Here is a 25,457-nt window from a genome sequence, read left to right as displayed (position 1 = left end):
TGTTTTTTTTTGTTTCCGAAAGTCAGTTCTGCCTCAAGTTTTCTTTAATCTAAGTCATTTAGGTTTCCTAGACCACTCAGGCACGTTTCCCTTGTTGATTGGGTACCACTTAACCCACTGAATTTTGGAAGTCTGTTGACCATACTTGGGTGATTTTGTGTGACCATTGTCTTTGAAGAAATACTATCCCAAGTTAGGTAATTTCTTCACTAGGAGCTCTAATTTGGGCTTCTCTCTTTTTAACTGCCTTTTTCACAAAAATATCTAGCTATGTTATAACTTTGATATCTCTTAATAACTCTGCAATTTTTTTTGAAACTGGCTAAAGCTTTCAAAGATTATTAAAAGAGAGACATTACAATAGCATATGTCATGTTTGTTTAGGGAGCCAGGCTCAAAATATATTTCATAAGGTTGACAGATGCTACTAATGTGCTTTTGTGCACGCCTGGAGTAGCTTTAACTCAAAGAGCTTTTTCTTTATGGCAATGCATTTTGTCAGTCACTGCTTTTTGGCAGAATGCTTCTTGCCTTTGCAGTCAGATGTGCTTTTGTCATCTGCTTATGATACAAGTTCACTGGCTGCTCTGGGGATTTCTGTCCCAAGAAAAAAAGAGTTAGGAGAGCCATTCATCCTAAGAACAAGTGTGTAAGAGTATTCTTGTGCCAGTTAGATAATGTTTGCAAGTGTGTGGTAAATTTTAACAGCACTGTGGTCAAGCTGTTAATGAATGCCCTGCACTGTAAAAACTTGTGTGAAACTTCAAAAGCTACTTTAAAACCCTTTTCTTTCTGTGCATTTTGCAATATCCCCCTAAAAAACTTCCATGAAGAGATCACTTTTGTTTCTGCTTATTATGGGTTCCATCTGACTCTTCTGAAAATCAAAGGAAACATCCCTTCCCACCCCCTGAGTAATTCTTTAATGTTTATAATGGAACCTGAAGTAAACTTTGGTTTTTTCATTTCTCAGCAGTGATGTCAGTGAGTCCTGACAGTAGCATGAGTAGGCAAGAACCAGAAGCAGCAATACAGATCATGCTCTGTGTGTTCTGTGACTAGCCCTGTTACGATTTTAATTTCCTAGGAACTGACTGAACTTAAATAATAATAATTTAGGGGATAGTTTCTTGTAAAGCTACAGATGCTGGAAGGAATACAGAACTAGCACTGGGAGGATTTGTGTCAGTGCTTTGTTTTCTGCCATAAGCAAATGAATCCCATGGTGAATCCCATGGATGTGTATTTGTGACAGATTTCTAGAATACAGAAATAAAAGGAGACACTGAAAGGACAAGTTAAGGAACAGATTTAAAAGGGCAAAAAACAAGGCAAAGGTTTTGTTAGACTATTGCAAACAGATGGAATTTTAGATGGTAGTCAGAACCTCTGGCTTGAATTCAGGTGTTGGATAGAAACACATCTGGGTCATAAGCCAGTTTGAAGGACCCCTTGAAGGGGTGAGCTAGAGCATGAGTAGTGCTAGAGGCAGTGAAATGAGTTATGTCCCTGGAGAGAAAATCAAAAGAGATTTAGCTTTGTGATTTGAGCAAGCACATGGCACAGCTCCATTCTGGGGAAGATCTCTGTGGAGGGTTAGTTCATCCTTGATCGAGAGAAAGCAATATTTGTCAACACATCTTGACATAAGACAGTTAACAACTAACAGAACAGGAATCTAGCTCTAAAGAGAGTTATCAGCTTGAAGAGAACGCTCAGTGATTATTTGGAAGAGTGATGTAAGAAATTGTCAAGTGATTCTTCCCAGCATTTGATTTTGGTCAGATGCCTGGTTACACCGAAAGAATCTCTCCTGTGTTTTCTGTGTCCCTGCCCCAACAAACCCACAAAGCCTTGTGGCTTTCTCTGCTGCAAATTTACACTGAAAAAGGCTAGTCTGTGCTATTTCATAATCAGACAGGAAGGCTGGAGTTGAATATCTTGGTGATCTGATTATTTACCCTTTTGGCTCATCTGCAGTAAGCTGAGCAGCTGGGGTATTCTTAATAGAGCAAGGGTTCAGGCCTGCAGTTCAATCCCGTGTTCCTCTGATAGGGTAAAAACCAAGACTAAGATACTGGCTGAATTTAATACTGAGAAACTGAAACTTTTAGATAAATTAGGTTAGGTTTCACTCTGATACAAACATGCAGTTTGTACATGTGTACTTCTCTAGACTCAATTTGAGTAATCTAATGACTGCAGCAGTCAGTACAAGTGAGGTCTGAGGCCAGAGTTTAACTTTAGATCTTCACAGTGCAGTGTTTTCCCTGTGACATAAATGTTGATAATTTTTTGTGAGAACTGGTTCTACATCAGCTTTCCCCTTTGAGACATCCTTCTTTTGGTTGGATGGGTAGTACCTTGCCTTTCCAGGATGAGGGAAGGAAAGCCCCTACATATCAACATATGTAGTAACTTAAGACAGACAGATACACTATTTCAATCATAAGAAAATGTGAAAGATAAACGCCCCTTACCAGACCTTTGTTGTGGAGTAATTGAAAGACAAACAGATGTTGATTTTCAGATTGAGTAAGGATTATTTAACCCTTAAAACTGCTGTGCTTGATTCTGTCCTGTTACAATGAAACTATTAAGGAAAATCACATTACTAAAGACAATGAATATCTTTGACAGGTCATAATTTTGTTACAAATTTCTTGTGTCTCTCGTAATCTTGGAGTCTCTGATAGAAGAAGATACTTGGCAAATACAGAGATACATTATCTATTGATATTTTACCTAAATGCTTAACAAAATGGAAAGCCTAACTTTCCAAAGTGGAAATACTCCTGAATCTCAACTTTTATTTTGAGCAAATTCCTGCACAACAGGACTTTTGACATCTCTCCAGTTAACAATTAAAGACCTCTTCATTCTCAAATGCAAATTCTTCTTGTCTGCCATGAAACCAAGGCACAGGATTTTGACTCAAGTGGGCCTATCAGGAGCTTGGTTCCTTATACCACAGCCAGTACTGAAAAATATGGTGTAATCAACACATTCTTACCTTTTTCCTAAAGAAATGTTGCTATTTCCACAGTTTTAAAAGTAGGTTGCTTTTGATGTTGTTTGGAGGGAAGAGTAATACAAAATACATTTTCCTCAGTCCAAGGGATGTGAAAGGAGGCTACACAGTTGCCAGTATCTGCTAATTATAGTATTTGATGGATATCCTTCTCCCCAGTCATCCCTGATCTTATATTTCCTTTCTGAGTGTCATTTTGAAAACAAAAATTCTTATCCTCACATTATCAAACCTGTAATTTATTACTTTCTTAGTGGCTTTATATTATAGCCTAATCCTGTCTCAGTGCCTGAAATCAAATTGCATCCATTTTCTAGATTAGTGGAGTTTTCTGGAGATGTCACGATTTGTGGAGAAATACAACCAGGCATGTAATTAGCCTTCATTCTTTTCTCTACAGGTTATTCCAAAGGACTATAAAACTATGACTGCTCTGGCAAAGGCCATCTCCAAGAACGTGCTCTTTGCTCATCTTGATGACAATGAACGAAGGTATGAGGTGCTTTATGATTTAAGGGAATCCATAGCTTGGTGTGAGGACAAGAAATAAGATTCCATTTCAACTCAGGGTTCAGAACTGCTCTCACCAATGCATTTGAATCACACTAGATGCACCCTCCAACATGCTCATGGTATTATGACAGAGGGTAAAACCACAAAGTAAAAAAGGGCAAGAACAGGTTAGAATGTATTCAGACATATTTAATATTTGCAGAACAGTTGGGCCTGATAAAATTTATTCTATTCTTTAATTAGCTAAAGCAATCTCAGAAGCATTTGTCATTAAGGAATTAGCTAAAGCAATCTCAGAAGCTTTTGTCATTACTTCTGAAACTCAGGGAAGACAGGCCAAGTGCTGAATAAGTGGGAAAGAAAAAGCATAATATCTGTAAAGAGATGAAAGAGAATGACAGGTAAATTATTTTGTTCTTGGAAAAGCTGGAACAAACAAATGATGTATAAGCACCCGAAGGAGGCCGAGGAGTTCAGTAACAGCCTATGTGACTTTTAAAGCATTGAAAGTGTCTTTCCAGAGCTGATAGCAAGTTGTACAGATGGGGGAGGCACAAAGAAGGCCAGACAGCTCAACTTCCAGTAATGTTTTTGACATTAATGTTTATGATGGTTTAATAAAAAAATCCAGGGAAGTGTGTCTTCGGTGAAACCAGTGTGGAGCCTGTGCAAAACAGAATTGTACCAAACAGCAGTTATCAGTGGTCCATCATTCCAATGGAAAGGTAACTTGAAGGGGTTGTTCTGCTTTCCTCATTATTGTCATTAGTAGCCTCGGTGGAACAGACTATGAGTGTTGAATTTTTAGCTGACATGAAGATGGGAACGGCTGCTAAAACACTGGGAGACAAGGGCAGAATTCAGAATTATGCTGACAGGTTGAAGGAATGTTCTAGGAAAAGCAGGATGGATTGACACTGAACCGAGTGCAGAGAAGTATTCCTTAGGCAGGAAGAACACCTTTGTAACTATAAGACAGTTTTGCAGTTTTGGTAGTTCCTTGAAAAACTACGTGGAGCTTATTGTGACTCATGGTCTGAATAACAGTAACTAATGTCAAGCTTTTTTTGAAAATACTAATGTTTTACTGGGGTAACTGAACAGAACATGCAAGATGTCCCAGTGTTGGAAAGATTTCAGCTGGAACACAGTGTCCAGTTTGGGCACTGCACTTCAAGGATAAACAGATGGAGGAAGTTCATGGAAGAGCAGTGGGAATGATCACAGACATAGACAACATCACTTCTGAAGAAAGAATGGGATTGCTTGGCCTGCAGAGTGAAAGCTGGAGCAGAGGGATGCAATAATAGCTTATAATTGCATGTGAATAATGCTGTATGAGGGTTAAACTGCTCTGTGGGCCAGAGGGTAAAGAACAACAAATTTAAAGTGCAGCAGGAGAGAGTCAAGTCAGATCCAAGAAGAGGTCTCTGACTGCTTGGGTAGGTTGTGGAGTCTCCACCACTTGAGGCCATTAAGGACGGATTAGACTGTGGTCTGCCAGGAATGACAAGCATCAGTCCTGCCTCGCAGCAGATAAGGCTCAGGAACTCATCACCAGCCCCACTTTTCTGTGCTTCCATGGTTAGAAAGGACAAAAACTTTCTCTACACTGATGGTTTTAGTCCTGGCAGAACATGAGCAGCACAGTCCTTCAGTCCTACTCAAACACTTGCAGCCAAAGCACATTCCAAGTGCGCAGATTTTGCTCCCTCTTGCAGATGTTTACACAGTTTAATTACTTTGCAATCTTAATGATATGGTAACATGTAGACTTCTGGAGTAATTAGAAGAGGATGAACTTTGCACATTTCTTCTAGCTTTTTCAGAGGAGAATTCTTGTATAGAACTGCTGTAAATCCTGATTATACTGTCAGCATGCTGATGTGACAGGCACTGAAAGGAGAGGTTTTAGGGCTGGAATAAGGACATTTCTGTAATATGTTATCAAAGTAGGGTGAGAGACAAACACTGAAGGGCAAGTGCTTTTTCTTGCACTGTGCTGATTGTACATCATGATCATGGTCTCTCCTATCCATTCCCTGTGTCCCATTTTCCTCTGTCCTGTCATGGATATGTGTTAGGAGTGAAGACACATGTGCAGGCTCCCAGATGTGTGCTGCAGGTGTGTTGTAGACTCTTTGCTTTTGCAAACTATGGCTTGACCAGGTGTATTCTGCCTCTGCTGTCAAAAGATTTAGGAATTCCTGGATCATGTTCAGGTATAGACCATTTCCCTGCTCAGGGATGTGGCCAGGGGCCTCACTTGAGCCTCATGATGTGCACAGCAGGCTGTTGCTGACATGGGGAAAAAGAAAAGGAGCTCACCAGAAGGATGCATATTCTGCTCTGCAGACAAGATTGCAATGAAGGAATGAATTGAAATCATGCTCTTACCCTTGTCTGGTTGCATTTGTCAAGTGTGGAGAAGTCAACAAGTCAGAGCATACCATTGCCATCAGTTCCAGTCTGCATCTTCTTAATGTACATATGTAGTTGAGTAAAGCAAGTGGTAAATTACTTCATTTGGGCTCTTGGAATGGTGGAAAGATAGGTAAGGTTATTTTATTTTATGTGCTGCAGTGGTGCTGTTTATTGGTTTGTGTTTGTTTTCCTCAGTGCTTTTTACACTGAAGATATTGTCATTGTTGCATCTAATTTCATGTTTGACCAAAATGTAGGAGGTGTTCAGGTGGGGGAAGGATGGACTAGCAATTTCTCATTTACCATGGATGACTCCTACATGTTCTCTTTCTTCAAAAAGATGTTTATGTTAGCCTGCTCTGACCTGTGTTGCACTTGCTGCTTGGCACCTCTGAAACTTAAACCCTTACTTATAAAGGCAGAGTGTAGCATATTATCTCTGTGCCAGATATTCCACATGAAGGGTTGATTGCATGAGAAGCCATGCTGAAGTTAAGGTAAACAGGTATCTTTTTGCACTGCTGTTGGAAATACTTTTCTTGAAGTCCTATTTTAGATCACATCTTTTCCTGTGCCATACTTTAAATGGAGCTGCCATCTATGTCCTACACACACACACAGAGTCTCTGGTGTAAAATTATAAGGAAAAATGCAATAAAAGGGAAATGCAACTGCAACAGTACCAAAAGCAGCAGAGCTAATTATCAGCAACTTTTGCCAAAATGTTCAAGAGTTGCTAATAGTGCAAAGAACAGTGCAGCTCTGCAAAGTGACGTGGCAGTCCAGTGTTTTCTCATGGGACTTGGTTAAACTCTGGAGTAAGGTCCTGGTTCTCTCCAAGCCAGTGGCCCATTACCTGAAGTGGGAATGTGGTTTTAGCTGTAAGGAGCTGCTGTTCTCATCTGAATAACCAGGAACGCACGGTTTGTCTTCAGGGGCCTGTGCTGTAGATCCTGATGGCTGGATGAGGGGAATTTCCTTGCTGATCTTATCCCTCCTGGTTCTAATGAGATCTCATGATTCAGGCCCATTCTGAAGATGATTTAGAGCTTGCATCAGCTTCCCCCCTTCTTTTGGTCAGTGCTGCTGGGGAGTTGTGCACGTGGGCGAGGCTGGCGAGGCCGGTGCGGTGCCGCCGCCTCCCTGCTGCTGCTCTGGCTCTGCAGCCACTGAAGGATTTCTGTCTGTGCACAGATAGAATTACACCCATAACTTGGCAGCCTTCTATTTCCTCTCCCACTCTTGGATATCCAGCAGATTAACATCCTCTAAGGCCTCCTAGTTGTGAAATGGTGTATAAAGTCAAAACTGGGGACAAGGGGCCGGTCTGAGTGACCTTTTTCTAACCTCTTCTGATGAATCTCTTCTAACCCCACAGTGTAGCTATGAAGATTTTTTGTTGTTCATCATGTAATGCTGGGATACAAGTACACCCACTTGGCTCTGCTGTGATGTTGAATAGTAAAAGGGAATCAAGAGGAAAAAATTATTCATTTTTCTTCTGTGGATAAAAATAAAAAGTAACTTTTCATCATTTCATTGACAGGATGTTGTGTCTCTACTGGACAGGGCCAGCCACTGAGAGGGGGGCAGTGAGGAAGTTCAGAGGTGAGCTGCTGTGGGAATGGAGGCTGGACCCAAAGCTGATGATTGCCAAGGAGGAGAAGGAAATCTAACTGAAATAACCAGTAGGAGAGAGAGCAGGGCTGAGAGCAGCAGGAGTGTCCCTCCTGCTTCCAGGATGTCACCAGTGCCAGTCTGCTCTGCTGAGTCATGAGCCCCATCTGTCAGTCCCTGTAAGAAGCTCAGTGGCCCCCTGACCACATAAAGAAGTGGAAAGGTTAAATGTTCTCCATATCTGTGCGTAAATGCTGTGTCAAGCTTGTTCATCAAGGCATAAAGAGAGTAGATAAATGTTTAGCTAATGTAATTTTTGGAAGCACTTATTACTAATGTACAGGCAGCTGTAAGGCTTGCAACAGCTTTCAGAATACTTTTGTGTATTTTATTACTTGCATTATTAATAAATTGGTTTCTTTGAACAGTATAATGGTGTGAAACGGCTTTGAAAGCAAGAGGCACTAAATGGTATTTAATTCTTTTACTAAAATGTTGAGCTCTTCTAAAGGAACAAAAAAAGCACCAGCAAATGAACTTGAAGACAAAACTCCAATATTTATTTCAGCAGTACACAGTGTTGCATTTACTCTTGTGTGTTTCCTGCATGGCAAAGGTGGGAGGATAAAGCGCATTTTTTAATATTTGTGCTTGTTGGGACCAAGATGTAAAGATGAGCATTGGCACTTTGCAGACCAAGTTCCTCAGCCTACTTACCATTTTTGTTGTCCTCAGCTCTCCCCAGTTGCTCCATTGTCTTGCTTGTTTCTTTAAATTTTTCACAGCAATGGGATATTTTTGAGTGCTACTTAGAATGTGACCACTGGAATCAGTGGATCCTTTGCTGAAAAAGTTCTACTTTGGCCATGAATCCTCACCATGTATTTATGCAGTTGGTCACCCCTACCCTAATATTCTTAGCAGTTGTGTCTTTACTTAAGTATATTTATTTTCTTAGACCATCTCTTCAATTTGTAATCATTTTACATCCTAAAGTTTTTTGAAGTGCTTGCAGCTCCATTGCAGCAAGGTATTGTCTTCAAATTCAGAAAACACATTTTTCATCTGGGTCAGTAGTGACTTGGGGTTTCTTTCAGTACAGGCATAATTTATCACGAGAAAAGTTGCTTTCCATAGCTACCATGTGAATTTTGGTGGTTGTCCTGTTATACTGAAATCTTCTTGAAACTTCTGGTGATTAGCGAATTTCAAGGACATTATTATTGCTATAAGCTTTATTCACTCCTACATAATACCATGTTTTATTAAAGCTCTGGCTGCAGGCCAGCTGGAAAGTCTCATATATGTGGAAGAAACTTAAGATGGCACCACTCGGGAGCAAGATATTTTAGAAACAGGATGCCACAGCTATGACATATTCATTACACATCCTGTGTTTTCCTTGCATTTGTAACTTAACTCTTTTGTTAAGAAACAAACACAGATTAACTTCTGCCTGTGCTTCGTATATGCCTACAGTGTGCAGAACAGTGCAAGAAAAGTTCCCTTCCCATGATACTGCATTGGTATTTCTGTACCTCTACATGTTGTGCTGAACACACGTGGGTGTTAAGGTGGGATATTTACTCTGACTGCCGCAGGTGTCTAAGTTTGGTGCTCAAAACACCTTAGAAAACTCAGGGTATGGTTTCACCAGTGATTTAAGCTGAAGTCTGAGCTGGAGCCAAAGGATGAAGTGACAGTGAGTGCCAAACCTTGGCTGCATGTTCCTGTTGCTCTCATGGCCAGGTGAGCCAGAGCAGCTCTCTGAAAGGTGATCCTCCCCTGCAGGGTTATTTCCAGTCAGAGCAGGTCCTTCCTCCTGCCCTGTGCCTGGCTGCCAGAATGCTTTGGCAAGGGGAAGGAAGGAGTGGGCTGGGCAGGACCTCCTCTTTGGGCAGCAGCAGGGGCCCAAATCAAACAAAATGATGGCAAAACTGCACCTTAATTTCCTTTACTAGTCACTGGACAAGGCCAGAGGATGGAAATAGATGTGTGGATACCTCTTTAATGAGCCTTGCCAAGAATGCCCGAGATGTTGAGCTAAACCATTTGGAAGATGAGAGATGAAAAGACAGAATAAGAGATGAGAGAGAAATTGCACAGCGATGCACGGCAGAGTGGGGGCTGAGGGCTTTGTTGATCCATAACATGGCTTCCTTGAGTTACATTAGGATTTTGTGACCAGAGTTGGACAGGACTCTTCACCTTGCTTTTTGGGAATAGCAAAAGAGAGAGGAGATGCAGCATGATCCCAGTGTTGTGCAGAGGCACCCCTTGAAGGTTTGTAAAGGCGTGAATGCCCCACCTCTGCTGGAATTTAAGACATTGTCAGCAGACAGTGGCAGCTTGGGGGCAGAGGAGGTGTGAATGTACAAGTTATATTATGCACATGTAGCAGGTTTGGTACCAAGAAGCTGGTGCAAAACCACACTGTGTGGGGTTTTTTTCTGATTGTCAGTGGTGTTGGATGATTTGCCTGTCCTGTGAATTGTACTTGTAAACAACTAAAAAGTGGAAACTCAAATTTACCAAGGCACGCTAAACAAAGCTTTTCCTCTTTGGGAAACACCAAGGTGTTTTCCAGGTAAACTGCCTGGTAGTCCAGCTTTTCTTTGTGCCTTTTGTGCCTTGTTTATGGCCTTCATTCCTCATGGTGTTTAAAAGTGTGTTGTTTAACTATGAGTGGTTCCATTGAGTTGCTGTGGATGTCAAAGGAGCTATTCATGTATTTAAGTGGAAGCACATTCAGTCTTGCTGAATCGGAGCTTGCCAATGAGGAATACTACTTAAACTAGAAAAAATTAGGGATTTTGGAGACAAGAATCATCTGGCAGCAGAGATGGAAATGAAACCAGGTAGAGTTGCCCAGCTGTTTGGAAAATAAATGATCCAATTCTCCGTTGAAGGGTTAGCTGTGAATTTAGCACTGACTTTATTTTCCAGTACATCCGTCTCATTTGTCCAAGAATTATTGTCTTTAATTACCATTGTGGTGCCTGCAGGCAGCAGTCTTTAAATTAGTTATGCAAAGTTGTGCTCTCAGCAGTCATAAGGAGATTGTATCTGCTTTGGTATCAATCCCCTTACAACAGCCTGACAGCATCAGCAGACTGTACTTTTTGTGATGTCAGTATTTGGCTTGGTAGGTAGGTTACTCTCTTAAACAAAACTAAGAGCACACACATTTGGTATTTATGGATATTTTTATCTCGAGAAACAAATACTGTCAGTTCGTAGCTTTTTAGGGGCTGTGATTCACCCTCAGTGTTTTGTTAGACAGTTTATATTCTTCATCACAAATACTGGTGGCTCCATGCCTAATGGTGGTTATTTTTAATTCTGCATAAAGCACTGGTTTACATATGGGCAGTATGTCACCCATTCTGAAAAACAGAGTTAAAGCAGAGAAGTTATTTACATAAATCCTTTTTAGATCTAGAAAAAATAGCCCAAGGCAAATAGTATTCATGCACACTCGTGAAACAATCTTGAGTCTAAACTTACCTCTCTCTATATAAAACAGAAAAATTATGACTACTGCTCAATTTAACAGGCCTTGTAAAATTTTTCTACTGCTGCAGTATATATGACCGTGCCTTTGTGTGCTTCTTTACACAACAATCAGCTGGCAGTGGCTCTGCAAATACGTTACTCAATGCTAAGGCTTTCCAGAATTAAACATAAAGGTTGAAAAAAAGAACGTCCACTCTTCTCAGCAAGTCTTTGTCTTCTGCATCAGAGCGGCTGGAAGCAATAATTTGTCTTTGCGCAGCGACGAACAAGGTTTATTTCAACTAAAGCTCTCTAAAATGCTGCTTCCTTTCTCCCACCCCCCCCAGAAGGGTTGCAGATAACCTGTCAACAGTTACTCTTGCTCTCATGAGTCTTCATTAGGTGACTGATTCTGCAGCCTTGCATGGCTTTGAAAGCCTGGTGTCTTCAAGTGGGGTATGACTGGTACCGGCACTGGAGGATCAACTCTGTGATTAAGTTGCTTCGTTATGCATTTAGAGGAGGGTGTTCAAAGAGCTTAAAGGAACTGGATATTCCCACTGATTGATATATAGTGGGAAGTGAATGTTTAACTCCTACAAGGTTCTCTTGAAAATCCCCACCTTGCTTTCTGAATGGTTCGACCTGTGCGTTTCCATGATGAGGTGACATCTGCTTGGTAACACCGTGTTTGGAGAGGCAGCAGCTGACCTTCAAACGAAAATATATCCTATAATACTGCAAGATTCAGTGGGGGGATTTTTTTACTGTATAGAAAGAGAGAATTCAGCTCAATAACCAGATGAAATTTCTCTGTCATTCCGGTGCACTTAATGGGAATACCAAGTGTAAGTTATTTGACTGTTAGGCTGCTAACTCTCTTTTAATGAAAAAAACCCCTGACAAACCCAAACAATGACTTAGTTCTTGTTTTACAAGTTCCTTACTAAAGACTTTGACCTGAAGTACATCGCATCTTGTGAGGTAACAACTGGTCTATCATTGTCTTCGGAAAAAAGTAACAGTTGCTAAGATTTCGAGAAACAAAGATGGTCTTTGAATCAATTGGAACAGCTGTAAGAGACTGACACACCATGCACTGTCAGCTGCTAAATTCAGATATTCAGACTGCCCGAAATGGGATACTTTAACCCTTTGGCACCACCAGATTCCTTTTCTCTCTGTTTTTCTCTTTTAAAGAAGACAGAAAAAGGAATTGGGTTTTCAACTTGCTTTTTGCTTTCAGAAATTAAAAAGACCAAACAACACCCCGGCCCCCCCCCCCCGACTTTGTAGGGATTTGGGTTTTTTTGTATTTATTCAAGTTCTGATTTAGAAATCATCATCCAAAGACGTGCTTGTTGACAGCTGAAATTTGCATTAGAAAAGTACAATGTGCTTCTCTGTGTGGTGCATTAAAATGAAAATATAATAGTGCATATCCAAAAAACAACATCAGATGCTATTTTAAGGCACTCAACATCTTCCCAGTTTTGTGTATGGAGACTTTGTTTAGTTTAATGAAGCAGAATGAAGGTGAATTTTTCATATCTGTGAGGGCAAGGTAAGTGCTAGCAATGGTCTCTTTAACAGACACGTGTTAGATCCATGCGAGATCCAAAAGCTGGTGGCTGAAGTTGGGCACATTCAGACTGGAAAAGTTTATTTTTTCATTTTAGAGTAATCAGGGAACTGATCCATAATTTAAATTAGCTTGGGATGTGGCAGATTTTTCCATTGCTTGAAACCTTCAGATCAAACTTGGCTCTCTGCTCTTGCTGGTTCTCGCAGTACTTTCTCAAGTGCTCCAGAATATTGTGAGGGACTTTTTTCAAAGATGGCAAAATGTGATGACATGAAAATTTATTCCACTTCATGAAGAGTCAGCAGCCATCTCTTGTGAACAAAACACTTGTATGACATCGGTCCTCCTGAAAGCCAAGCTCTTACAGCTTGGAGCCCGACTGATTTTTGGATGTCTGAAACAGGCACATACTGGGACTCTTGTTAGGCTATTGTTTTAGTTCAGTTGCAAAGGTTGGGGGTTTATTTAGGAGCCTCTGAGATTTTGTAGCCAGTGTTAGATGGTGTCAGGAAAGCTGTGCACAGCACGGCTCGTCTTGCTGCTGATGGAGAGGGTGAAGCACCCAGTGAGTGGTACCCAGAGCTCCACTGAGTGAGGAGCTCTGCTGCCCAGACCAGGAGCCCAGTGTTCAACACTGAACACAAGTGTCTCAGCACTGAGCACTCTTTTCTTGCCCAAACAGCCAAGCTTGTTCCTAAGCCATTTTCTTCAGTATTTCCCAGCAGTGCATGGTGTTGGTTTCTTACAAAAACTCTTTTCCTGACCACATCTAACCTGTGTTCTTGTGCCCTGCACTCCTAGGTCCTGATCCTGTGCCATCTGAGTAATGAAAACATTGGCAATCATCATCACTGTTTGCAGGATCAAGTTTAGTTGATTCTTCTGTTTGTGGATATGACCATGTGAAAAAAATAGATTTGTACCATGACCCCAGAGGGTTTGAAAGTTCTTTGCTCATGTGAGTGAATGTCCTAAAGTAAAGGCTGAGACGTGAATTAAGTAATTTTCCAGATGTGATAATTGAGGTAAGCAGAATAAACTGCTCAGTCTAGAGCTTTAATTCTCATTAATAGGAAAACACTTTTCTGTCCTGGTAGTCTGTTATATATTTACAGTTACTACGAGGTACACATAAAGGCTAGAGCTCCTGATATCCCTCTCTGCATTTGTAATGAAAGACCAAGTCTGCTGTCATTAAGCCAAATTCCAGCTCTGTTTTCCACATCTTTGTATTTTTTGTCTGTCTGATAGTCCGAGAGATCTATTTGTAGTGAAAGTCAGGTAGAAACAAGAGATACAAACCAACAGACTTTCATATATTCTGAATTTAATTTCTTCTTATATTACTCTTTGTTGAAAAGACTTTAAAGGAGATTTTGCTGCTACCTTTGAATTGCTTGCTCTTCTTTCCCCTAGCAGAGGCACATCATTATCGTATGAGGTGAATGGGAATTACTTTTCAGTATCCAGAAATAGACTTTGGCCTTTTGACATCCTAATAATTCCCAGAACAGCCAACTGAACCTTCACCATGATAGACTGGATTTGCTATATTAAAATATTGTAGCAGTGCCCTAATTTCAAGTCCTGACAGTTTAATCACTGCAGCTGACCCATGTTCCTCATACAGCTGCTTTCTGCAATGAGGTTACAACATCCATGCAGATTTTCCTTTGCTTTTAGAAACCGGGTTTAAAACAGTGAAAAGTTGTGTTTCGTCCAAGTTTACCTACTGTTCTCTAATGGTATGAAATGTGTCACATTTCTTCTCTTATTTATTAAATCCTGTGCTTTGACTAGAACTTATTTCCAAGAATATTAAATTATTGTTCTATTATTAGAGCACAAGGTTTGATTCCTTGACAGGTTGACAAGAGCTCTGGAACACTTTGCAGGAGCAGCCCTTCCTAATCAAAACTGTCCTCAGCAGCATCAGTCAGTTTACCCTGGTACCAAAATACCAGTTGAAATGAAGCTGCTCAGTTGCTCCAGCAGCGTGTTGTGGAATCTGGGACTTGATGCTCTCTTTTTTCACAGTCACCCCACCCTCTGGCACCAGTCACATTCAGAGCAGCAGCTACCAACACTCTGCAATGCCTGATCCCTTACATGCATGTCCTGATTGAGCTCTTCATACATTGCAACATCTATCATGTTTCTTGGCCATCATATATAATATTAATATAGGCTCATGGTCATCTGTCTCCTGCCATTTGCTGGTAGTAAGTCAATTGCATTTAGACTACAAAGACAATAAACCTTACTGATTTGGTGCACCTTGGCATCTTCCTTGTACTGCAGGGGTATCTTTATCACAGGCTTCTGAGTGCTTTCATTTACTGTGCTCTTTGGCTTTTTGACTTCCTCTTCTGGTTTAGGATTTTTACCAAATTCAGCACTCAAGATCACTTTAACATGCTCAGTGTTGGCTCTTTTTAATTACCTGAGCTCTATGTCAATATGTGAAAATTTAGATTCCTTTTGCAGCAATTTTCTGTGAAAAGAGTTGCCTTACAAATATGTTTATTGTGAGTACGAACGATGTGCTTTTAGAATAGTTTCATTTTCAAAGGATGCTTTAATGGAAAACAAGATGAATTTGTGTGGGAACAACAGACATTCTGCAAACAACTCTAATAGGTAGTTCCTTTTTTCCTTTGAAGACTTAGTGTTAGAAATCAGATCAGAGCACCAGAGATACAGGGGAAAAAAATGTGTGATGTTGTACCCTGACTCCAGAAGCACGTTCTGAAAGCCCACGGGTGAGATGATGAACAATTCATGTGAAGGTTACATGGAGCTTGTTTCTGATAGATTTCTCCACATTTCTTGTTTATCTGTTTTGTTTGTTTTGTTGCTTTGTCCCAGTGCCGTAGTGACACCCTCTGGCAGTGGCAGGATAGTTTCATTGCCACTAGGGAGCTCTTCAGCAGCAATTGGTGAGCAACCTCACGGGACGGGCATTGGTGTGCCCTGTCCTTCCTTCCCTCAGAGCTGGTTTGGCTCAAGATTAAAATTCACACATGTAAAGTTAAAGTTAGTGTTGTACGTGATGGCTAATTGATACAAATTTAAGACCTATGTAATAATTATTGTTGGAGATTTTGTTCTGCTGAGTTCGACTTTTCTTCTGGTGAGCAGCTTGAAAAGTTTCCCTTTGTACTTAAATTAATTTGTTTACATCAACTCTAAAGCACACTCTTCTCTTCTGGAGTGCAGGCTCTGAGCAAAGCCTTACCCATGCCCTGGCTGTGGTGTGGCTCTCACCAGAACAGAGATGCCTCACTGATCCCTTCTACTGTGACATAACACAGGTTCTTAAAGATGGAAAAGCTACTGGGAGTTGTCTGCCCACTGTTAGTTTTGTATATTGCATTGGTGATGCTTTTATTTGTGCTGTCCTACCTGATGGGTCACAAAATGCAAACTTCTCACAGCTGACATTTTTCTGGGTGGTATAAAGAAAAATCAGTGAGCTGTTGAGGCAGCTGGAGCAGCAAAGTGGGGCAGATGAGGTTTGGAGAAAGGTATTAAGGTGCCTAAGTTCTATTAAAATCAAGGTGTTGGAAAATACTTAATGGTTTTTGTCATATCTAGGTCTGTGTCTCGTTTTGATAATCAACCTTGTGCATGTCTGCAGAGCAAGCTGGTAATACAGAACTATGAGTTGGGGCAAAGCAGCTGCCTGGCTGTGCCAGATCCTTCACCGGGCCTCTCAGCAGCCTCAATTAGCCCAGACACAGATCTTTGTGCTGCTGGGCTCAAGCAAAGTTGAAGACTTGTTAGGGAGACCTCCATGGGTCAATGAGGAGTGAAGGTTCTGAGATTAAAACCTTTGATTGCTCTGTCCCATAGGGGCTTTTATTGACTGAGCCCTCTCCAGTCCCATGGCAGCATCTGAGCTGTCCCGGACCCATTCTGGGGACTCTGGGTTGGGACACGGGGACTTTTCAGCATCACGATGAACTATGAAGGCCTGGCTCAGCTCATGAGAGCAGCCGTGGTTGTCTCTGCCACCTGGGGTCACTGTGATCAAGGTTATTAAAAAGGAGAGGTACGAAGTAACAAAGAAAATAGAAGCGGTAAAAAACGTACTTCCCAGCCCTAGCCCCTGGAGGCTAAAATGGAGATCACCACAAGTATACAAATTAGTTGAAATTTTTATTGTGTGTGAAAAAACGAAGCTCTATACTTCAGTGTGTAAACAAGTCTGCGTTAGCGGGTCAGGGATGTGTATAAAGCAAGACATGGACTATCACAAGAAAAGTGTTGCCTCTTTTACACTTTTCTAACTGCATTTTGCCTCAGCTCCTCTACCTGTTGGCTCCTACAGTGTGTTACACCTGACTTTGGAGGTCCTTGTAGCAGGTGTAGCTTTGTGGCTGAGAAATTTTCTGTGGTCTTGGTGCTTATCTTGTTTGAAACTGGAATTGCTTCAAAATCTCGGTGGCTGTTCCTGTTATTTACCCATGTGAGATTATAGGGGAATCTAATAGATGTTTTAAATCTGCACCCATCTTACAGAATTTCTTAAGTGTGCTATTAATGAAACCTTTGTCTCAGCTAACCCCACATGATATATTATGTACCAGCAATACTTCTTAAAAGCACTTTAGCCGAATTTTCAAGCTGGCTGGGCTTAAAGTTGTCAAAATATGTATTTATGTTAAAACTCCCCCAAATGCTGTGTGGATGTAAATCTTTCTGTGGAGGTGCTGCCTTGTGAGAGAGGAAGGAAGGGCTGTTTGTGCCCTGGCAAAAGAGGAAAATCCAGATGATGCAAATGCAATTTCCAAGCCCATTTCTTGTCAGAGAAACTGCAGGGTGTGAGCTGCTCAGAGCTGGACATCCCTGGTGCTCTCTGAGCTGCCTCTAGCACAGCTGCAAAATTGCTGCCTCGTGCTCTGAAAGTCTAAGCTAAAGCAGTAAGACCTGGAAACCCTTTTTACACTGTCTTCTGTTCACAAATCCTTTTCTAAAGGCCTGTAGGCACCCAGAGAACAGACTTCTACTGCTGTACCTGCAGTGGGTGGCCACCATTGGAGCTGAAGGAGCTAATGCACATCTGTGGAGTGCACCTTTTTTTTCTCTTAGCTAAATATTGCTAGAACTTCTAGACAATGGGAGTGTACAAGACATCACATGGAGTTCAGTCTGTTCCTTAGTATGAAAAATTGGTAAATCAGGTTTTTTAACCTTCTTTTGTCCTTACTAAATGAAAAGTGTATCATAGAATCACAGAATGGTTTAGGTTGGAAGGGACCTTAACTACCATTTCGTTCCAACCCCCCTGCCATGGGTAGGGACACCTTCCTCTATCCCAGGCTGCTTCATGTCCCATCCAGCCTGGCCTTGGACACTTGCAGGGATCCAGGGGCAGCCACAGCTTCTCTGGAAAACCTGTTCCAGTGCCTCAAAACCCTCACAGAAAAGAATTCCTGTGTAATTTCCTTGTAATGTGTATAATTTTCTTAATGCTTTTGTTGACATATCTGTGCATTTGATTAGATAAGAAGTGCTTCAGTTACAGGTATAGTTGAAGGAGAACAGGGTGGAAAAAACAGTGGTATTGTTCATAGTAGTGTTCCTTCATAGCTCTTTGCAAGTGGAGAACATCCATTCTTTGCAGTGCTGGAGGGCTGTACAGTCAGAGCTGCCTTACTCCTGTGCCTTTTCAAATGAACTTTGCGTCACTGGCACCACCTCTAAATAAAACTATTTTTTGCATCTTTTGTAGTTACATGGTATTCAAAGCATCTCTCAGAAACACATTTTACTCCTATTATAATCAGTGTTCTTTGGAGTAATTAATTATGTATCCCATCACGAGGTCAGAATCAGAACATTATGTTTTCCTCTCTTGTAGTGAGATAGCTCCTCGTACAGGCTACCATGCTGCTGTACACGTAATTAGTACTATATGAAGAATATAAATTAACATGTTAGTTTCGATGGGAATGTTGATGAGGTTGGAAAGGCGTCATTAATATGCTCAATAGTGCACAATAATACTTCTGATTTTAGCTTCCTTTGCTTTTCCTTTCAACTAGTTAAGCTAAAAATACGGCACAGCTGCTTTCCCTTTACACATGTGAAAATGTGTGGAATGCGAAGTAAGGGAGAGAATTGCAGCCCTTTGGGTGAGAAAACATGAGGTTCAGTGCTGAGGCACCAGCCTGTGCCTCATCAGGGAGCAGGGCAAAAGGAGGGCTCGGGGGTACCACAGTGGCTGCAGGGATGGACGGGCTGCTCCTCCTGACACAGCATCCCCATGGGGCTCCCAGCAGGGTGGGCTCTGTCCCTGGCTTGCTGGGTTCCAGATAAATTGATTCCCCGTGGAGATGCCACTGCACTTCTTCCTTTTCTAAGGCCCAAGCAGTTTTAAGCACTGTAGAACTCGAGCAGTCCCTCAGATGCACATGGTTATTCCACAGTTAATGCTGCTAATGGGTCAGATAGAAGATTGAGGCAGTAGAAGATCCTTGCAGATGTAAATCAATACTTATCAATGACATCTAACTGTGTCAGCTCTCAGGGCAGAGGAGAATCCAGCTGTAGGATGCGATCTGCAGCTTGATAGAAACTCTATGCACCAGAGCAGTGGAAAGGATGAATGGCAGCAAAAAAGCAAACGATGGAAAGCTTTGTGAAGTGTATTTATTTTAATGTTAGTTGGCTGTTAAAAGGTGCTCTCTGCCTGTTGTGCTCTGGGCTTTTTATTAAGAAGGATGAGCAACCATTATCTGTGTTGAACACTTTTTGAATATGCTTTGCTATTGTGGCTGATGAATAAAATTACAAAGTGAGTATCTGATCCCGAAAGTTGATCTCTGCAAACAAGCTTTTATACACTGGAGGAGCTCCTTGGACATCAGTGGGAGCTGCTACAGGAAGGAGGATTAATCAGTATTAAATTGGTGGCCAAAGTAAAGGAGCTGTCGACGGGGAGCAAAGCAACAGAAAATATTGGTAGGAGAGAAGTAAACTGTGCTGTTAGGTAGCTCTTTTGTGAAACTAAATCAGAAAATCGCTGATTAGTTTTTACAAATTCTGGGAGTTGTTTAAACTTGGCTGCCTTTCATAGTTACTAGAAGTTTCACATAAAGTCAAGTAGATTTCTAATGTGCTTGAATTAATGATTTCTCGTTACTGGAGTCTGCTTTTTCCTTTCCTTATTTTTGTTGATTTAAAATGCAGGAGTATAATATTGCTTCAATACAACATTGCATAGATTGCAATTGTATGACTTTAAACTCAGTAGATTTTCCTTACTGTTATTTTTGAAAATTTCCATCTTTTACTTTTCTTGGTGTTTTTTAGTTCATTGCTCCCAGATTCAGCCTCTTGGTAGTGACCCAGCTTTCCAGTTACAGAGGCATGAAAAATCAGCATAATTAAAAACCATATATTAAAGCAACTTTATAACAATTTTCTTTTCTGAAATGCAAATGAGAGATAAGAGAAGACTCACCCATGTTTGCTCTGTGTGTTGCTTGAAAAAAATCCATTTACTGCACTTGGAGATGTGGTGCTGGTAGGATATTTATTGGTAGTTATTTTTATTGAAAACTCAGGGTTTAACTCAGACAACGCTCTTAGCTCCTGAGTTGCAGTACTGATTATAATTTCTGGTCAACTTGGTTTCTCTTCCTATCTGCCACTCTGCCTTTTTCTCTTAAATCCATTGGGTTTACATTCTGGTAATTTTCCACTTTTCTTCTCCTCCTGGCCCTCGGCGCCCTGCCTCACAGCTCTCTTCCACTTTGCAATTTCTGATTTATTTCTGGCATCTGTTCAATTTCAGAAGAAAAAATAATTCTATCCCATGAGTCTTGCAAGGAAATATAAATTCCATTTTTATCAACATTCGTCAATTAAAATCCGATGCTGCAAAGCCTGTTTATAAATAACTTGACTGTTCCAAATTTATGTTGATAATACCTTGCACCATTCATGCCATATATATAACACTTTCATATGGCAGATGAGGAGAGGTGTTTCTGTGAGACTATATAAATTTGCAAGTACAGAAATAAAATCCATGGACTACACCCCAGTGTCACACTTGCTGCGTGTACCTTCACACTCACACACTTGTGCATCTAAGTTGCTTTCAAAGATGAACTTGTATGTGATTATCTGATAAGATATAAAACTGAAGCCTGAAATCTGGGCTGATCTCTTGAGTTTTGGTTCAGGGCCAGATTCTGGAAAATGATTTGAGTTCCGATTCAGGCAAAATCCCCTGAATATGTTTTTCTGGCAATATTTTTGAGAACAGCTGATCTTTTCACATTTTTTCCATTTGGGTTAGAAATCTTAAGAGAGTAACCAAGATGCCACTGAAGTACTGATGTTTGCTGCTCACTGGAAGGAAAGTACAGCCCATATACATGGAGCCATAATTCTGGCATTTTTCTCTGCTGTGTTTCAAAGCTCTAGATGATAGATAATGACATTAAGGAGAGTGAGTTGAAGTTAATTGCAAAGCACTGCTTATTAGGTTTGAAAGAGATATAATCACAGGGCATTCTAATTCCTTAAGACACTGATTAATATAACAGCTACAGAGAAAAAGCTGGCAGGGAATACGTTTCTAGGGAGTTTGCAGGATTGCTGGTTTATGCATTTTCTTTTACAGCCTACACAGTTGGAGATAATTCAGAATCTTACTGTTTAAGAGTAAGCCAAGTATCTAAAATCTTGTGACCATATTTAGGGATGGATGAAATGTTTTTGTTAAAATAGCTCACACTCACTTACACATGCCCGTATTTCTGTCCGGCCTTCAGGCCGGTGAAAGGAAGAAACAGGAGACCTCAGAGATTTCCTTTGCCTTTCTTGTGATCCATCAGCTGGGTGTTAATGATCTCACACTGCTTATTCCAGTACCCAAACATCTGCCTTCCCTCTGGGCTCAGCTGAATCACCCAGTGCCTTTACCAGTTGCTGTGTCCGTCTGCAACTCTGTTTTGGTTTAATCATCCCATTAGTTGGAGCTGAAGAAACACTTTGTGGCAAGTGGCACCAGTTTGTTCTGCATTTCATCCACGTGATGCTGGGCTGTGACATGTTGGGTTGTCTCCTGGCAAGGGTGGAAGAGAAGGGGGGAAATTCAGAAGTTCTGGGAATGATAGCTTTACTTGGGGATGACACGTTCTTTTCTTGGTACTGATCTTCTCCAATCATCCCCTGTCTATCCAGCAAGTTTGTCTGGATAAAGGCTGTCTGTATCTCTGGTGAGAATGTGAAAAATGTGGAGAGGGCTAGAGCAGTGTAAAAATAACATTTATTAGCAGAGAGATTAAAGGCTGAAGAAGGATGTTTGGGGGAACAGCGAGAAAGGCAGTCCCAAGCTACATCTTTAACAATGAAATTCTTGCAGTAGACTCAGACAATCTGTTCCCAGTATGTACCAGGACACAGAGCATTGCCCATGGCTGTGCCAAGAGCCTGAACTCCACAGAGCTCCTGAGAGTCCCTAATTCTGCTCAGCACATGCAGTTAGACGGATCCTCCAGCTCTAATTGGAACCTAGAGGATGCCTGAAAAACTCCCGAAGCAGGCAAATTTAGACAGGCTATAGAGGAGGTGGATTCTGAAAGCCACCAGTGGCAGAATTGGGAGATTGTTTTTGGAGAACGAGATGTCTCATTCCTGACCCCGTCACCTTCCGTGCGAGCCAGGGGGAGAGCGCTGGTGCCAATCCAATAGGCATGCTCAGCAGATGTCCAAGGCTCTGGTTTATATCCAGTGATACTAAAGGTTGTTTATAAAGGCAAGACGTTATTGTTTTGAGCATTTGGCGCTGCCTCTCATCTTTTAAAAGTCGAGAGGAACAACTCTGATGAGGTTTCCAGCTATTTTGTCTTGGTTACAAGAAGAGGCTGTCAGGAATCAGTGTGTCTTCCCAACAGTGATCCTGCACTTGTTTCACTCTTCGTTGCCCTGCTAGGAAACATCTTCTTGCTTGTCCTTGGAAATACAGTCTGAAAGGGTTCTCTTGAATCACTGAGTTCAGCCATCTGATAACTGTAGAAAAACCAAGCCATATGATCCCTCATATAACCTAAATGAAGATGTTTTTGTTTTCTCCTGTTTATTGGGCTACAGTTGTTGGAAAGCTGCTGCACAACACTTCTGTTCCCATGGCAAGAGAGCATCTCACTTCCAGACTAAATGTTTATATGTGTTGATTTTTCATGCCCTCATTGCCCATTAGTTAAAGGAACTCCTTTTCAACTCTGTTGTTCAGCCTAACTCTTGCCTCTCATCCCTATGCATTTATAAATTAAAATGATACCTATTCTTTGCTTTACTGCTGTAAGTGATTCATTCTCTTCTTTTATGAAAGATAGACTCTCCATTACCCTTATCACCCCAGAATACCTTCTTCTGCATCTTTTTTGAATCAAATACATCTTGTTTCTCTGTTTCTTTTGAACGTGGTTGATGAGAATTGTGCCCAGTATTGAAGTGAGATCGTTTACAGAAGTGCTTTTTACAATGGCATTAACGCTTCCTTGCTCACTTGAAAGTGACCCAGCTTATGCTGATGTAGGGTGAGTTTGCCTTCTTCCCAGCCAAGGGTAAAAAGGGTGCCTTGCAGTTACCCAGTGGTTTAATGAATTCAGGTTAAAGTAGAAATTGTTGCTGTAACTTCAACATGCATGGCCTTTCATGTTAGATTACTGAATTTCATTCCAACTTTATTACTTCGGTCATCAAAAGCATCCTCTGTGCAATCCGTCCAAATACAGCATCTCCACCTCTCAGGAGTGAGCCTTGAAATATTCTTGATAAAATGACCTCTGGGTTTGTTCTTTCACTTCCAATATCAACTGTTGTTAATCTACCTTAAATTATTGCCATGAACACATTATGGTTCTTCTTCCTAATCAACTTTCCCGTTTTAACCAGCAGTTTGCCTCTTAGCACTGAACCTGCTTGCTTAAGGAATTGATTGGTTTATTTTGTGTAGAGTATCACTGATCAAATAAAGGGAGAAAGCAGATATTGCAGTGTGCCTCATTTTCCAATTACCTCCCTGACTTTCATTATTCCTGACTTAAAAATTTGTTTTCAAGCCTTGCATGGCCGAGGTTGGACTAATGGTGAATCTACAGCTGCCCAGGTTACCTTGAGATGACATCAATGTGCAGACATCAAAGATGATGAGCAAAGTGCCTTTTAACGCAGTCTTTTCTGAGTTGATTAATAAAAGGTCAGACATTCGTGCTGCAGCCCTGATTTCACATCAGGAAAAAGATGCCTTCCTGGGCCTTTCACGATGAGAATTTCAGATTGTGGGATGTCTGACAAATTTAGTTTTCAGCTGCATGAAAATTAACAGCTAGGCAGTCTCCCCCTCAAAATCCTAGTGGAATAGGCAGTATTTTTTAGAAATCTCTATTTCTAATTACAACAAATGAAACTGAAAGGGGTTTATGCTCTTCCATTTTTTCCCCCAGCAGGTCACTGAGTCACTATTTCTCTTAAAATCTCTTCCAAAAGTTTCCTCGTTATTTCCTCATAATCTTGCATGCTGTGAAATAATTGCCATATAAAATGTTTTGGCATATAAATGAGTTCACCATATAAATATATATATGGCATTACATTGAGAATTCTTAGCTGGATCTTCACAGTAGCTAAAAGAACTCAATTTTTAAGGGAATTTTTTTGCACCACTTCAAAGTGACATTAAATGTAAATATTCTTAGTATTGCAATTGTTATCACCATTCACTGAAAATCTCTTTTAGAGCATGCTCACAGGGGTAAATAATTTGCAAGAAACAAAACCTGCCTGTTCTGGACACAGATTTGGCTCAAAGGAGACAGCAGTCCTTTTGCTGAACATTTCAAGGTTCTGCTTACTAATTGAGTCTATTTTGGCATCGTATTTTTCTGAACAGGACTGTTCTGAAATTATCAGTTCTCCTGAAAACCCATAAATGTGGATTTTTGGCTTCTAATTTTGAAAATCTTGGCTATAAGTTTTATATAGTGGTTCTGTCTGTCGAGAGAACACTTAGCCTGAGATCTCATTTAGCAGAGTACAAAGACATTTTGTCTTTTGCTTGTCAGTTTATTGTTTTTCATGTTCCAATTTTGCTAGAGTTGAAAATGGCTTTTCCTTTCTTTGCAAGCTAAGAAATAAATCCTTCTTAAGAGTGCAGCCGTTCTGCCATTCCTTGGATTACTAAGAACATTAATAGAATTCAGTGAAATACAAAGTGTTTATATTAACGAGAGTTTAGAGGCTTCTAAAATATTTGGAGCAATAATATTTCATGGATTATGCTGGAGTACTCTCTGCAGAGGTCAACTGTGATATGCTCACTGAAACCTGTGGCTGTGCTGCAGCCTTAGGAAACCTGTGTGAAAATAAACCACATGGCTTTGATGGACCAAAGCAGCCAGCAGGAAATAAGGGCAGAGCTATCCACTCACTGCTGAACACTGATGGCATGAGAGAAGCCATTAAAACAAATAATATAAATGAGCCTGAGCTGGCTATAAGACCTGCAAGGTGATTAATGCCTGTGGTGACAAGTTGGAGGCATAGGAGGAGATTAAAGATTAAGTTAAAGGTAAGAGTGCTAACAGGCCTTTTCCTGCCCAGAGCTTCTAATTGCTCTTCCTTCCTGCAAATCCAGTGGCCAGCACTGCCTGCACAGCACCGCATTCCTCCCTGAGACTTGTCAGGCTGGTAGATAAATGAAATACTTTTTTTCAAATACTTTCTTCTGTCTTTTCTTCCTTTTTAAAAAAATTTTGTTCTTTCCCC

At 40.9% G+C, this 25,457-nt stretch overlaps 1 protein-coding gene across 1 annotated transcript in view; it reads left to right on the top strand.

Moving 5' to 3' along the window:
- Window positions 1–25,457, top strand: part of PRKAR1B (protein kinase cAMP-dependent type I regulatory subunit beta) — a 92,036-nt gene that overhangs the window by 11,323 nt on the left and 55,256 nt on the right. The window contains exon 4 of the mRNA XM_042037052.1: window positions 3,432–3,523. Coding sequence (XP_041892986.1) covers window positions 3,432–3,523 — 92 coding nt within the window. The remainder of the gene's footprint in view (window positions 1–3,431; window positions 3,524–25,457) is intronic.

Source organism: Corvus kubaryi, unplaced genomic scaffold (genome assembly GCF_017639235.1).
Source record: "Corvus kubaryi isolate FWS band 111438036 unplaced genomic scaffold, C.kubaryi_AGA036_p1.0 37387, whole genome shotgun sequence".
Lineage (NCBI taxonomy): Eukaryota > Metazoa > Chordata > Aves > Passeriformes > Corvidae > Corvus > Corvus kubaryi.
The sequence above is the reverse complement of the archived record's forward strand: the minus strand, read 5'-3'. Positions and strand labels throughout refer to the sequence as shown.